Below are 11888 nucleotides of genomic sequence, written 5' to 3'. Positions count from 1 at the left end.
GAGACTTTTCTAGGGACTGCTTGTGAGTGCAGCAGCAAGAGCACAGATTGGTTGCAGCTGTGTTTGCCTGTGTGCATGTCCGGGACCGGAAACACCACGCAAGAGCCAGCAGACAGTGGGAGAAGCAGTGGTGTATGGCCCTGAGAAAAAGCCAATGGACAGCTTCTTCTGGGCAAGCATCCTGGCTGGAGCAGCAAACTTGGATTGCTGTACAGTTCTCCCTCCCATTTGCTTCCTCTGCGTGCAAGGAAATGGGACGTGGCTGTACATTCTTTGTAAATAAATAGGATTTCGCTAAGGAGCTGACTGAATTCATCATCGATTCCCCCCCACGTCCCTCTGCAGAAAAATCTGGCAAAGTGCTGAATATCAGTTAACTCTGTAGGTCAAAGTTCTGTATGCAGAACTACAGAGCTTTTCAGGGTCAGCAGAGACCCTGCAGATATCAAGGCAGACTCTGAAATTCAGACCTCAAAACAGCAGTTGATCATTTCAGTTGCTGATGATCCTTCATGGATTTTTAATGCCTGGTATTTCTACAATCCATATTAAAAGTAGCTTTTATGGAACAATAACAAGGAACTGCTTTCTCTGATCCCTTGTTTGGAATGTTTTATATAGTCCAGATGTATCTGTTGAAAAGAAATGTAGTTAGATATAATATAGTTGTGAAACATTTATACATTAGTAAGGTGTTTGATATGTGGAGCTGTTTTGAATAATTTATTTATTTGTGTTATCTTGCGGTAGCTTCTTATCAAGCTGCTCTAAGCTCTTGCAGATTCATGTCCATATTTAGGTACCCACAGTGACTACATTATCCACCTCAGATTGAGAGTATGCTTACCTCAGCACAGCTGAATAAGGGAGAGTCCTTCAAGAAGTCTCTGTCCTGAAGCTGGAGTGTATTCTGTGTGTCTGACACCTCTGTAATGGGACGTGAAGCCTTAGTGGGAAGGCAGGTTTGCAGCCAAGGATAAGACTGTAAAATGCCCTCAACTCACCTCTTTTCCTGGAGCTTCACCCCAGGAGACAATTAAAATCCAACAGGTCTTTGCTTCAGAGGTGCTTTACTGATGTGGAAAACAAATTTGGGAGGGAAAAAAATACTGCTTTTAACTCCAGCTATATTTATCAATCAGTTCTCCTCCAGCAAAGCACAGCGGGTGCCTGGAGCCTGGAATGAGCAGCTGGTGTGGCCGAGGGCAAGGCTGTGTTACTTTTGGCAGCAGTGCTGGCAATAGCTGGCTGGAAGCATTTGTGAAATTACGGCCTGTGGGGGCACTTCTGGTTTATGCTGACGTGTGTGCAGGCTGCCACCAAAACAGGCCCTCTCACTGGCTCATCCTGGCACTGGTGTTTGTTCGGCTGCACGATCAGCTGGCTGCCAAAATTGATCCTGCTGGAAATTTCTTTTATTTTTCTTTTTTTTCTCTCTCTCTTTTTTTTTTTTTTTTTTGTAAACTGGATTAGCTTTCAGCTCTGTTGGCAAGCTGATCTGGCTTAACATGTGGCTGCATGAGTGTCGTAGCCAGCAGAGAGGAGGCATCAGGAAAGCATGACTAAGGAAAGGGGAAAGGATGGAATGATGACTTTTGCCAGCAGCACAGTCTTGTCTTGGCTTAACCCCCCCGAGAATCCGCCTGTCAGGGTAGAGTTACCTGTTACAACCTGAGTCACGTTAATGGCTTGCTGCCACTGGATGAGGAAAATCTTACTCCTCTTTTCCTCGCTCTTCTGACGTTAGACCTGGTGATTGTCTGATCTTGCATTGGGCTGATTTAACTTGTTGAATCAGCACAAAACTCACCTCAACAAAGAAAAGAGAATAGCTTTCTGCTGACTGAGTGGGTGGAATCAGCTCAGTAGAGCATCTGCAGAGGCTGGCAGAGCTGGGACAGACAAGGGGAGTAGTAGCTGTCAGCTCTGAGGTCACTGACTGAACCACAACTCAGAGCTTCAGTCTCAGAAATTTCCTGGCATAGTGTTTATTAGAAGAGCCATGATCTGGGTTCTCTCTGAAGTTTAAAGATGACAGTAGATGAATGCCCTTTGTCTTACAAAAAATATGGTGCTTGTCTTGAAAATCTGGAAATTACCACTATTGTATAATTCCTTCCAAATTTCTACCCCTGTATTTTCAACCCTCCCATAACTAAGTGGCATTTATCCTAACACCTCCTTTCAAGCTGCGCCTCTCCTTTGAGCCTAGATTTCCCTTGGCTTTGTTTATGTATTACTCCACAGATCTACAAATGTTCTTTTCCATCAGCCAGAGCTTTTCTCTGAAGCTTCCACAACTAGCCTTTGATGCTGTCCTGGGAAGACACTGTGCTCTTGGATGCAGGAATGCAAGCTCACAAACAAACTGCTACTGAAAGTGCTGCTATTGAAGCAGAGTTAAAAAGTATAGAAAGATGGACTTGTAAGTGTGCAAAACAGTTGTGTGTGACTCAGATAAGAAGTAGAAGAGTGACCAAATTCTATTTGATTATGCTCAGGACAGCTGTGAGACACTTAAGTAGGGTGCTGGCTAAGCAGTGTTTCTGTGCACCAAGCACAGAAACCCTGCTCTATGTTTGCCCAGAAGTTTATGCTTTCCTCTTTGACAGAAGAAATCAAAGGCAAGGAGGGACAAGAACATTTTCAAGTGGGCCTAATGAAGAGGCATTATCCCAGGTGGGCAGGCAACCACTCTTCCACCCATTCAGCTCCTTCTTCATCCATAAGGAGACCAGTCCAAAGAACAAATAGAAAATAAAACATACTCTAAAAATATATTGGGGGAAAATGTTATATGAAAATATATGGAAATAATGAGTGAGAAATCTAAAATGCCATGTTGTTGTTAATCTTTAACCATAAAATTACAGAGAAGATTAATAGGACCCAGAAATTTTTGATATAAAAGAGCTGTTGGGTAAGCGTAGACAAGGAGTACTCAGCAAATGTAAATGCACAAGCATTGGGATATCAGTTGTAAGCAGCTTAGGTGGCTGAGGGAAACTACCTGGAATTACTTGTTTTTAATAAACAGCAAACAAGATGCTGGACAATTAGAAACAAGCAGGATGTTGAAATACATCTGAAGGTCTCAGTTGCTTTTGTGCTGCAACTCTACCTGCTGGGGCTGTTCTCCAGTGGATAGTGGAAGAAATGCCTCAGTGTGTAAGCATTCTGAAAGGGATTTTCAAAAATGCTTGTCCCTGGTCAAACTGTTCCCATTGAGTTCAGCTGAGCAGGCAGGCCAGCTTGGGTGGGGCAGCAAGGAGAGAAGGTGAGGAGTACTTGACTGCAGTGAATTGGGGAAGCATAACCTTATAATTCAGTAACGTTATTGAATGGCGTTTAAGATCCAGATTCCTAAATAATGAGAAGAAATATGTCAGATGTGCAAGGGAGCTTCATTTGATAGAAATACAGTCCGATTTGTGATGTTCCTTGAGTGGATAGTCCTGGAGGTGAAGAGTCTCCCCTGTGCTGATGAGTGACAGGACTGCAGTGGGTGCAGAGTAGGGGAGAGGCAGAGTATGTACATTTGAGAACAGCTTTTGATGGAGTATTTCACAAAGTCTAGCTTGAAAATAAGTTCAGTTTACTTTGATGTGAGACCTGTTCTGTTAACTGAGAACTATCAGAACGGCAAAAGAGATACCCAGACAAAGGTCCTCTGACATCTCAGCACTTCCAGATTCAGTTTCAGTAACTAGAATGCTCTTTCAAGTGGATATGGGATCTCTTCTGCTCCATTTCCCTGGGACTAGTCAGTGTTTTGTGGAAAAGCTGTACTGGTTTTACAGGCCACGTTAAATCTCCAAGAGATTCACCAGCTGGAAACGGTATAACCAGTGTGTTCAAGCAAATAAGAATGAGTCACTCTCCTTTTATGAAGCACATAAGGCTATCTGTCTCAAATTATGTTTTCTTTTAATAAGTGCTTTCGGAAGGTGGCAGATCCCCAGCAGGATTGTCACCCAGCAGCGCCCCTCCTTAGGCTGTGCAACGTGCGCCTGTGAGCTGCAGGCTCAAGTGTAATTTAACAGAGTTAACAAACAACAGAAACCCGTATATATCTCGGCGGAGGCACAGGCTGCAGCCTCGGCCGTCGCCTTAGGCAAGCAGCATCCACCGCCGGCCCTCTCCCGGCAGCTCCGGAGGCCTTCCCGGCCACTCGCAGGCAAACGGAGGAAGGGAAGAGCCGCAGCAGCTCCTGCCCTGGGGCTGGATCGGCGGCCGCGGGCCAAGGTGGGTGGGACGGCGGGGCAGCAGCTCCCGGCCGGTCGCTCCGGCGGGCCGGGGCCGGGCGGCGGGGCGGGAGCGGCGGGCCCGGAAGGCGGGCGGCGGCCGGGGCGGGAGCGCGGCGAGCCGTGCGAGTGACCGAGGCGGCCGGGCCCCCGCCTGCCATGGTGAGTAGCGGGGCCCGGGGGCGGCAGGACGGGCGGGCGCGGCCGGGCCAGCGCAGGCCGCGGCTTTGTGAGAGGCGGCGGGGGACGCTGCGGCCGCGGCCGGAGCGCCTTTGGCGCGGGCAGCTGCCATCCCCGCGGCGCTTGGCGGGGCGCGGGCGGAGCGGCAGGGCCTCCCTGCCCCGGGCTGCGCTGCGCGGCAGAGCGCTGAGACCCCCGCGGAAACCAGGGCCGGCGGCTGGCTGCTGTGCCGTCATTTAGGGGCGATTCCCCGCTGGAATTGGAGAGGGGGGCTGTAACCAGGAGCAGCAAGGGAACCTCTGCCAGGTCGAGGGACAATGGGGGTGAGCGCGGGGCCAGCGTTGGGGCAGCCCCTGCGCTCGACAGACCGGCCAGCCCTGGGGGTGAAACGGTGTTCATGGGGCTGTGAATGCACTGAGCGCAGATCGCTTATTTCTTCCGGCCTTCCTGCCTTTGGAGAGTCTGGACATGTTGCATCCGTCTGGTGCTCCTGGAAAAACCTTTAGCCATGAAATACCAGGTTTGAAGCATGGGCAATTTACCCAGGTCTTTTTGGCTGTCTGGATAGCAGCCTTCCAATAGCTGAAAGGGGTCTACAGGGAAGGCAGAGAGGGACTCTTCATCAGGAACTATAGTGACAGAACAAGGAGTGATGTGTACAAACTGAAAGAGGGGAAATTTTGTTTAGATATTGGGAAGAAATTCTTTACTGTGGGAGCAGTGACACTGGAACAGGTTGCCCAGGGAGGTTGTGGATGCCCCAGTCCTGGCAGTGTTCAAGGCCAGGTTGGGTAAGGCCTTTGGCAACCTGGTCTAGTGGTTGGTGTCCCTGCCCATGGCAGGGGGAGTTGGGACTAGATAATCTTCAAAGTCCTTTTCAGTTCCTTAACATTCTATGATCCTATGTTACCTACTGCTCATGGAGATCAGGTGTTCCCCAATAAAATGTATACAATGACCCTCCATTAGATTGCAGCTTCTCTCAGTGGAGTGAACAGGGTTAAGATCATAGCTGCTGGAAGGAGGATCTTCCATCTCCCTTCCCCTCTACGTGGGACTCTTTATAGGGCTGATTCAACACACCATTCTGACAGAAGGCTGGTGAAATTGCTCATAGGGGTCCTAACACAGACCAGGGTCCTTGCCAAGGAAGGGAGATGTGACCTCTCCTGACTAGCTCAACTGCTTGTAGAAATGTAGCTTCACTTAGTCAAGTCTCATTTAGAACAGTTACACGCCATTGCAGGAAACTTGTAATTCAGGGGTTATTTTTTTGGTTGTTTTGAAGCCTGGTGAAATTCTGGTTTCACTTTCAGCATGGTGCTGGCTGATAAACCCAACTTCTGTGCTGAGAAGGATGCTAAATGAATTTTTGTCTGGAGTGTGGTTGTTTTTGCTTTTATGGTTTGATGTTGCTTGTCATTCTTCTTCCTAATGATAAAACTGTGCAAGTTGCTATTTCTGATGGGTGACATCTGTTGGGTTTGTACCCAGAGATGCTTTTGGTCTGTGTGCTACGAGTGGGGAATTCCAGGGCCACCCAAACCTGGGTCAGACGTTACACAGAGAAATTCCCAGTGGAAAAGCTGAAATCATCACACAAATACCAGGTTGCTAAGGGATGTTTCAATCCACAGACAATTTACTGTCTGAAATTAAAGAAGACAGAAGTTAATCTGTCCAACCAGTCATACAGGTCTTCAGTATTTTTGGTTTGGCATTTCTGGTGTTGTAAGAGGGGGAGGGGGGGGAAGTTTGTAGACCTGGCCATTTATTTTTTAAAATTCCAGTGTTTTTAATGATGTTGTATAAAGGTTTTGAAATTGTTAGATTTATGAAGCATAATTATGTAATTCAGTAAGTGGGGTTGAAATGCAACAGGACAGTTTTAGTTGGATCATGAAGACTTTTTGTGTATGTTTTTTGTATTTTTAGGAGTGTGAAAATCTTCAGTGTTTGTCCTCCAATTTTGATGGAAAGTGTTACAGTAAACATTTTCTGCATTGGTTTGCAGTTCTTGCTGTCAGGCATGCAAAGTTGCTTTTCCAGCTCCCTAACTGGGAAGTAAAATCTTCCCTGGTAAAGGAGATGGACCAGAGGAAATATTTTCTGCCCTGTGCATTTCCATTTACTAAGAGATGGAAAACTGTCATTTTAGTTTTGTAGTTATTATCCTCCTAGCACATGAGCAGAACTGATCTTGTGTTGCTACTGTGGCTAAAAGCTATGAGTACAAGTTGGAAAGAGAGAGCTGCTCACAAAAAGGAAGATTCAAGAGTGGAGGGATGAAATTACCATCTTCCTGTCATCCCATTATTTTTACCACTAGGAAAAAGATGGAAGAGAAACGTTACTTTGAGAGTGTGAGAGGTGCTTCAAAACTACATTCTCCTCACAGAAAATGAGGTTTCTGAATGGGATCTGTGGGCTTACAGGAAACCCATTAGTTAGAGTTATTAGACCTTTTCTCTAGGACTTTTTCCCCAGTTGTAGTGGTGGCTTCTTCTGCCTCCTGACTTTAGTTCTGAGTAAAAAAGCTGGCAACTTTTCCAAAGTCTCTTTTTTCCAGCAAGCACAGAAAATATGTGGAGGGGCATAAACACATAAGCATGGTTGTCTCAAGCATTCTGACTGTCGTGCTGTCACAGGAAAGTTGGGATTGGGAGGAGGGTCCTGCTGAGGCAAGGAAGAGCTGTTGTGAGCCAGCTTCCCTTTCATTGCTGGGCTTGTTAGTCATCCTGGAGGCTCATGGTTAGTGTGCCTGCAGCAAGAGAAAGGGCCAAGTCCTGGGCACCTCACTAAAGGGGGGTCCCAGAGCACCACAGGCCCCCAGCCCCCCCACTCATTTCCCGAAGGGCTCTAAGGCTCACTGTGCATGTGCCAGCAGCAGCAAATGGCACAAAAAATGAAGGGATGTGCCCTAGGGAAACTGTAAAAGGGAGGGATTGGTCCCAGGCTTTTGTTGATCCCAGATCTGGACCGTACAGAGTGGCAGGACCAATGCAGGATCTAAGGACTGGTTGTCTTTTTCCTTCACTTTCTCCATTTTCCCTCTTTACTCTCTCCTCTCTTATTCTATCCCAGCATTTGGACTTTACCCCTTGCTCTGTGCTGAAGTTTGCTGGGAGCGTCAGGAGCTTGGTAAAGTTCATTGTAAAAGTCAAGAGCTAGTCAGCCAACACTTCTACAACTAAATAGCAGGATGGCTGTGGGAGTTAAGGTGGCTATATAGTAAAGGATAAGAGTTCCCTGACACTGGGCTGCTGTCTTTATTCAGCCCACTGAGACGTTCTACTGAATTTTCAGGTTGTGACAATCCCTCCTCCTCACTTGGAAAGCATGGGAGGTTTGCTTACACTTCCCAGGAATAGCTTTTACTGTGAAGTCTTACTGGTCCTTTTGTGAAGGAAAGTGAGGACTGACCTCACTTTTCTTCCTGATAGTAAACTTTGCTTTCCTTGGGTCAGTAGTATTGTTTTTATTACTCTTCTTGTCTCCTATGCAGCGTGGATCTTCCCTTGCAGCTCTGTTCTTGGCTCCCATGTTTTCCACTTCATATTTCTTTGAGGGGACAGAAACCTTAGAAATTACATAAAAACTAATTAAGAGCTCATTCACATGCCTTGATGTCACAGCAGTACGTGAAGTACTTTGATGCACTTTTCTGTGATGTCTTTCAATTTATAAGAGGAATTTTATTACATATATATGAATAAATGTTGTATAATACGGAAGGAATTTATGCAAGGGAAGCATCTTTCTAATTATAGCTCAAAACAAAGTGTATGAGAGCTTTGGATCAGACAGACTATCACCTACTTTGGTCTTTATTGTCTATTTGTTTTCTTAGAGCATGCTGTAAGTTACAAGGTGTCTGCATCTGAGAACTTGGCTTTAGTTAGAGATGGGGGGAGGGCAGTGCGCTGGATCCTTTCACTGAGACTTTCCAGTAGGAAGGATTACATGATAAATATTCTTCCTGTAGGTTCTCTCCACAGAAAGAAATTACTGGGGTACGAATGCTGTGAGAATGGAATTGGAAATAGAGATTGCAGATGAGCAAAAATGTTTCACAGTTTTGTTTCATGATGAATTATCAAGGATTATGGGCGGCTGTTATTTGAAGTTATTTGAAGTATTTTGACTTGGTGCTGAATGGCTCAATAGTAGCACATTCAGTTGGTTATTTAAAAATACTGCAGGAGCAAGAGAAAAGGTAATTCTTAAAGTGAGTGGTGACTCTCCTTTGGCCTTGCAAGTAGAGCAAAAAGACACATTATGTATTCTGTAGCAGAAGAAACACTGCAACAGGGCTCTTTCAGTCACTTTTAGTATTGTCTACAGTACCAGTGCGAGGGGTTGAAACTGGAAGCTTTGGAGCAAGTAGAAAGCAATCAAATCTTAGCAGACTATATTGGTTGTGTATCTTCTGTGCAAATCCCATTTCTGTGTATTGCATCAGCAAGGATGCACTGTTACTGTGAGTACATGAGGTATGTTCTTTAAGAATCCTTGGTGGGATTGGCAAGTGTTCTTTTCCAGCATTTCTAGTTGAGAGTCCAAAAAATGGTTCTGCCTGAGCATTGCACCATTCTTGTGCCTGCCATTTGCTGGCCAGGTACCACAGCTAAGGGGGACTGGCTGCAAAAACGCAGCTGAGGCTCTGTCTTAAGGATTCTGGAGGAAAAAATACATCCTTTTCTCACTGAAACGTGTCTCAGATGGAAATTGTTTTTTGTATGGTCTCCTTGAGGGAGAAATAAGTTTTTTAAGTTCTGTTACTATCTTTTTTCTCTTTCCTAGGACATGATGGAGCTCTTAGAGGAAGATCTGACCTGTCCCATTTGCTGTAGCCTGTTTGACGATCCTCGTGTCCTGCCATGTTCACACAATTTCTGCAGAAAGTGTCTGGAAGGAATTCTTGAGGGAAATGTGCGGAATGTGCTTTGGAGGCCATCCCCTTTCAAGTGCCCCACATGCAGAAAGGAGACTCCTGTCACTGGAGTCAACAGCTTGCAGGTCAACTATTCCCTGAAAGGTATCGTGGAGAAGTACAACAAAATCAAAGTAACTCCAAAAATGCCTGTGTGCAAAGTGCACAGCGGGCAACCCCTTAACATTTTTTGCAGGACAGACATGCAGCTGATCTGTGGGGTTTGTGCCACCCGTGGTGACCACACAAAGCATGTTTTCTGTTCCATTGAAGAAGCTTATTCCCAGGAGAAGCGGGCTTTTGAAACCTTGTTTCAGGGCTTTGAAACTTGGCGTTGTGGAGATGCCCTCTCACGGCTGGATACCTTAGAGACCAGCAAGAGGAAAGCTCTGCAGATGCTGACGAAAGATTCTGACAAAGTGAAGGAGTTTTTTGAGAAGCTGCAGCACACGCTGGAGCAGAAGCGAAATGAGATTCTGTCTGACTTTGAGACCATGAAGCTTGCGGTGATGCAGGCCTACGATCCGGAAATCAATAAACTGAACACCATTCTGCAAGAGCAGCGGATGGCTTTTAACATTGCAGAGGCCTTCAAAGATGTGTCCGAACCCATTATATTTCTGCAGCAGATGCAGGAGTTCAGGGAAAAAATCAAGGTGCTCAAAGAAACCCCTTTACCTTGTTCCACTGTGGACATCAGTCCCACAATGAAGAGCTTTGATACCAGCCAGTGGAATGGAATAAAGCTTGTTGATGTGGACAAACTTTCCTTGCCTCAGGAAAGCAACACTTTCAAATTCAAGATTCCCTCAGTCTTTTCACGCAGATTTATAGTGAACTCTCTTATTTTCTTGCTCATTCTTGCTGTCACCAGAATGTCCTTTGTGGAGTCAGTCATTGACAATCTCCAGTGCTGGAAATCTCAGTTCCTTACAATTTGCTTGTCCTATTTGGCAGATACCGTGGAGATAGCAGATCATGCAGTCTTTTACTGGGAACAGATGACAGATGGAGCTTCACTGTTAAGAGAAAAGTGTAAAAACTATACGTTGGTTGTACTGGATAACGTCGCGCAGTTTGTGTGCAAATATAAACTGTTGTGAAGTGTCTGCTGGAATATAAGAATTAAGAGAGATCTGAGGGAGAAAACATGGAACTTAAATTAATTGGTCTTTTCAGACTTCCAATGAACACATTCTAAGATTCAAAATTATTCCAAAACATTCATAATGTTCACAATAGTTTGAGTACTGCTAAACCAGAAAATGTAATGGAGCTTTGAAAAACATTTTGTGGATTCTTCTTTCAGTGGTGATTATGGGAATTTTACTCACTGTAAATCATTTTCCTTACCAAAATATAGGGCCAAACTGTATCTTTAGTTTGATGTTAATGTAATTGTAGAATAAGGTAAAAGATTGTAGTTTTAAAAAAATTCTAACTGGGAGATTGTTTGGAAAGAGAAAAAAGAGTTGTAACTGAGGTGAGCACTGTGCTAACAGGTTTGCTGAGGACTGCCCTTCCACTGCAAAATGCAGCATGCATCATTCATATTCTGGAACCAGCTTCTATCTGACAATGTTACTTCTCTCTGAAATAGCTATATGTTTTGGTTTGGTTTTGTGGGGTATCTTTTTGTATAACCAAATATTGTAATTACCCTGTGCATTCAGATTACATGTTCTATACAAAAATGTATCTTCAGGGCAAGCATAAATTCTAGAGGTAATGATAAGACCAAGCTACAGGATAGTATGTGCTTTGCAGATAGTTCATACTTTGCAGTTTACTTTCCCAACATCAAATTGTTGGGGTAGCTGGGCTGTTTTGTTAGATCCATGTTTCTCTGAAGCCACACTTTCTTAAAAACTGGCCTTAACATAAAGAACTTAGTGCAGTGAAAGGCACGCAGGGGTCTGCCACAGGAAGGCAGCCTGGGCTCTAGCCCTGCAGAGGTGGCGAGTAAAACAGCTGCTCTCCTGTCCCTCTCTGCCTCTCCAGATTGCAATTCCAAAAGCCAGGAAAAATGACTAGATGATTCCTGGAACAGGTTGTGTGATGCAGCAGGTGTATGGATGTTGGTGGTGTTTGAAGAACCTTGTATAGGTTCTTGTGCTGTTGCTGTGTTTTTGTGTATCTCGTTTGAGGAGCTAATTGAATTTTCTGGTTGTGTTGACTTGGCCTTAGATACAGTGATTTAAAGGGAACCTTAAGCTTGAGTTCTCTGAAGTGCCCTTCTTCCAGAGCATATGGTACTGAAATGTCTTGCCTGAAGCACATTTAACCTCTTTTTGCAGTGGTTGTGTGAACAGCAGTGTATGGAATGAAAACGTTGAACTGACATTTCTAGAAAACAAATACAATGTGTGCCATCCTTCAGGAATATTCGTTGGCCTCTCTCAAGGTTTCATAAATTGTGACAGTCAATTCACTGTATTCTGGTAGTCCTTGCAAGCTGTTCATTTCAAAAATAAAACATTAAATTCCAAGAATTCAAAGTCTCCAAGCAACCAAACCCAGCAAACAAAACT

The 11888-nt window shown here is 45.0% G+C and overlaps 1 protein-coding gene across 2 annotated transcripts; it reads left to right on the top strand.

Annotated features, from left to right (window-relative positions):
• The first annotated feature begins 3946 nt into the window (after positions 1-3946).
• On the top strand, positions 3947-11849 carry TRIM13 (tripartite motif containing 13). Of its 2 annotated transcripts, none has more exons than XM_071448530.1 (2): positions 3947-4245; positions 9228-11849. In XM_071448530.1, exon 2 carries the CDS (start codon positions 9231-9233, stop codon positions 10458-10460), a length of 1230 nt encoding a protein of 409 aa, XP_071304631.1. In that variant the 5' UTR covers positions 3947-4245; positions 9228-9230; the 3' UTR covers positions 10461-11849. The 2 variants fall into 2 exon arrangements, with proteins under 2 accessions (XP_071304631.1, XP_071304630.1); XM_071448529.1 differs by lacking the exon at positions 3947-4245 and adding an exon at positions 4273-4406.
• Positions 11850-11888: the final 39 nt, after the last annotated feature.

This window comes from Agelaius tricolor, unplaced genomic scaffold (genome assembly GCF_023055355.1).
Source record: "Agelaius tricolor isolate 1412-34295 unplaced genomic scaffold, bAgeTri1.0.p SCAF_26, whole genome shotgun sequence".
Classification (NCBI taxonomy): domain Eukaryota; kingdom Metazoa; phylum Chordata; class Aves; order Passeriformes; family Icteridae; genus Agelaius; species Agelaius tricolor.
Note: the sequence above shows the minus strand (reverse complement) of the source record. Positions and strands in the feature narration are given on the sequence as shown.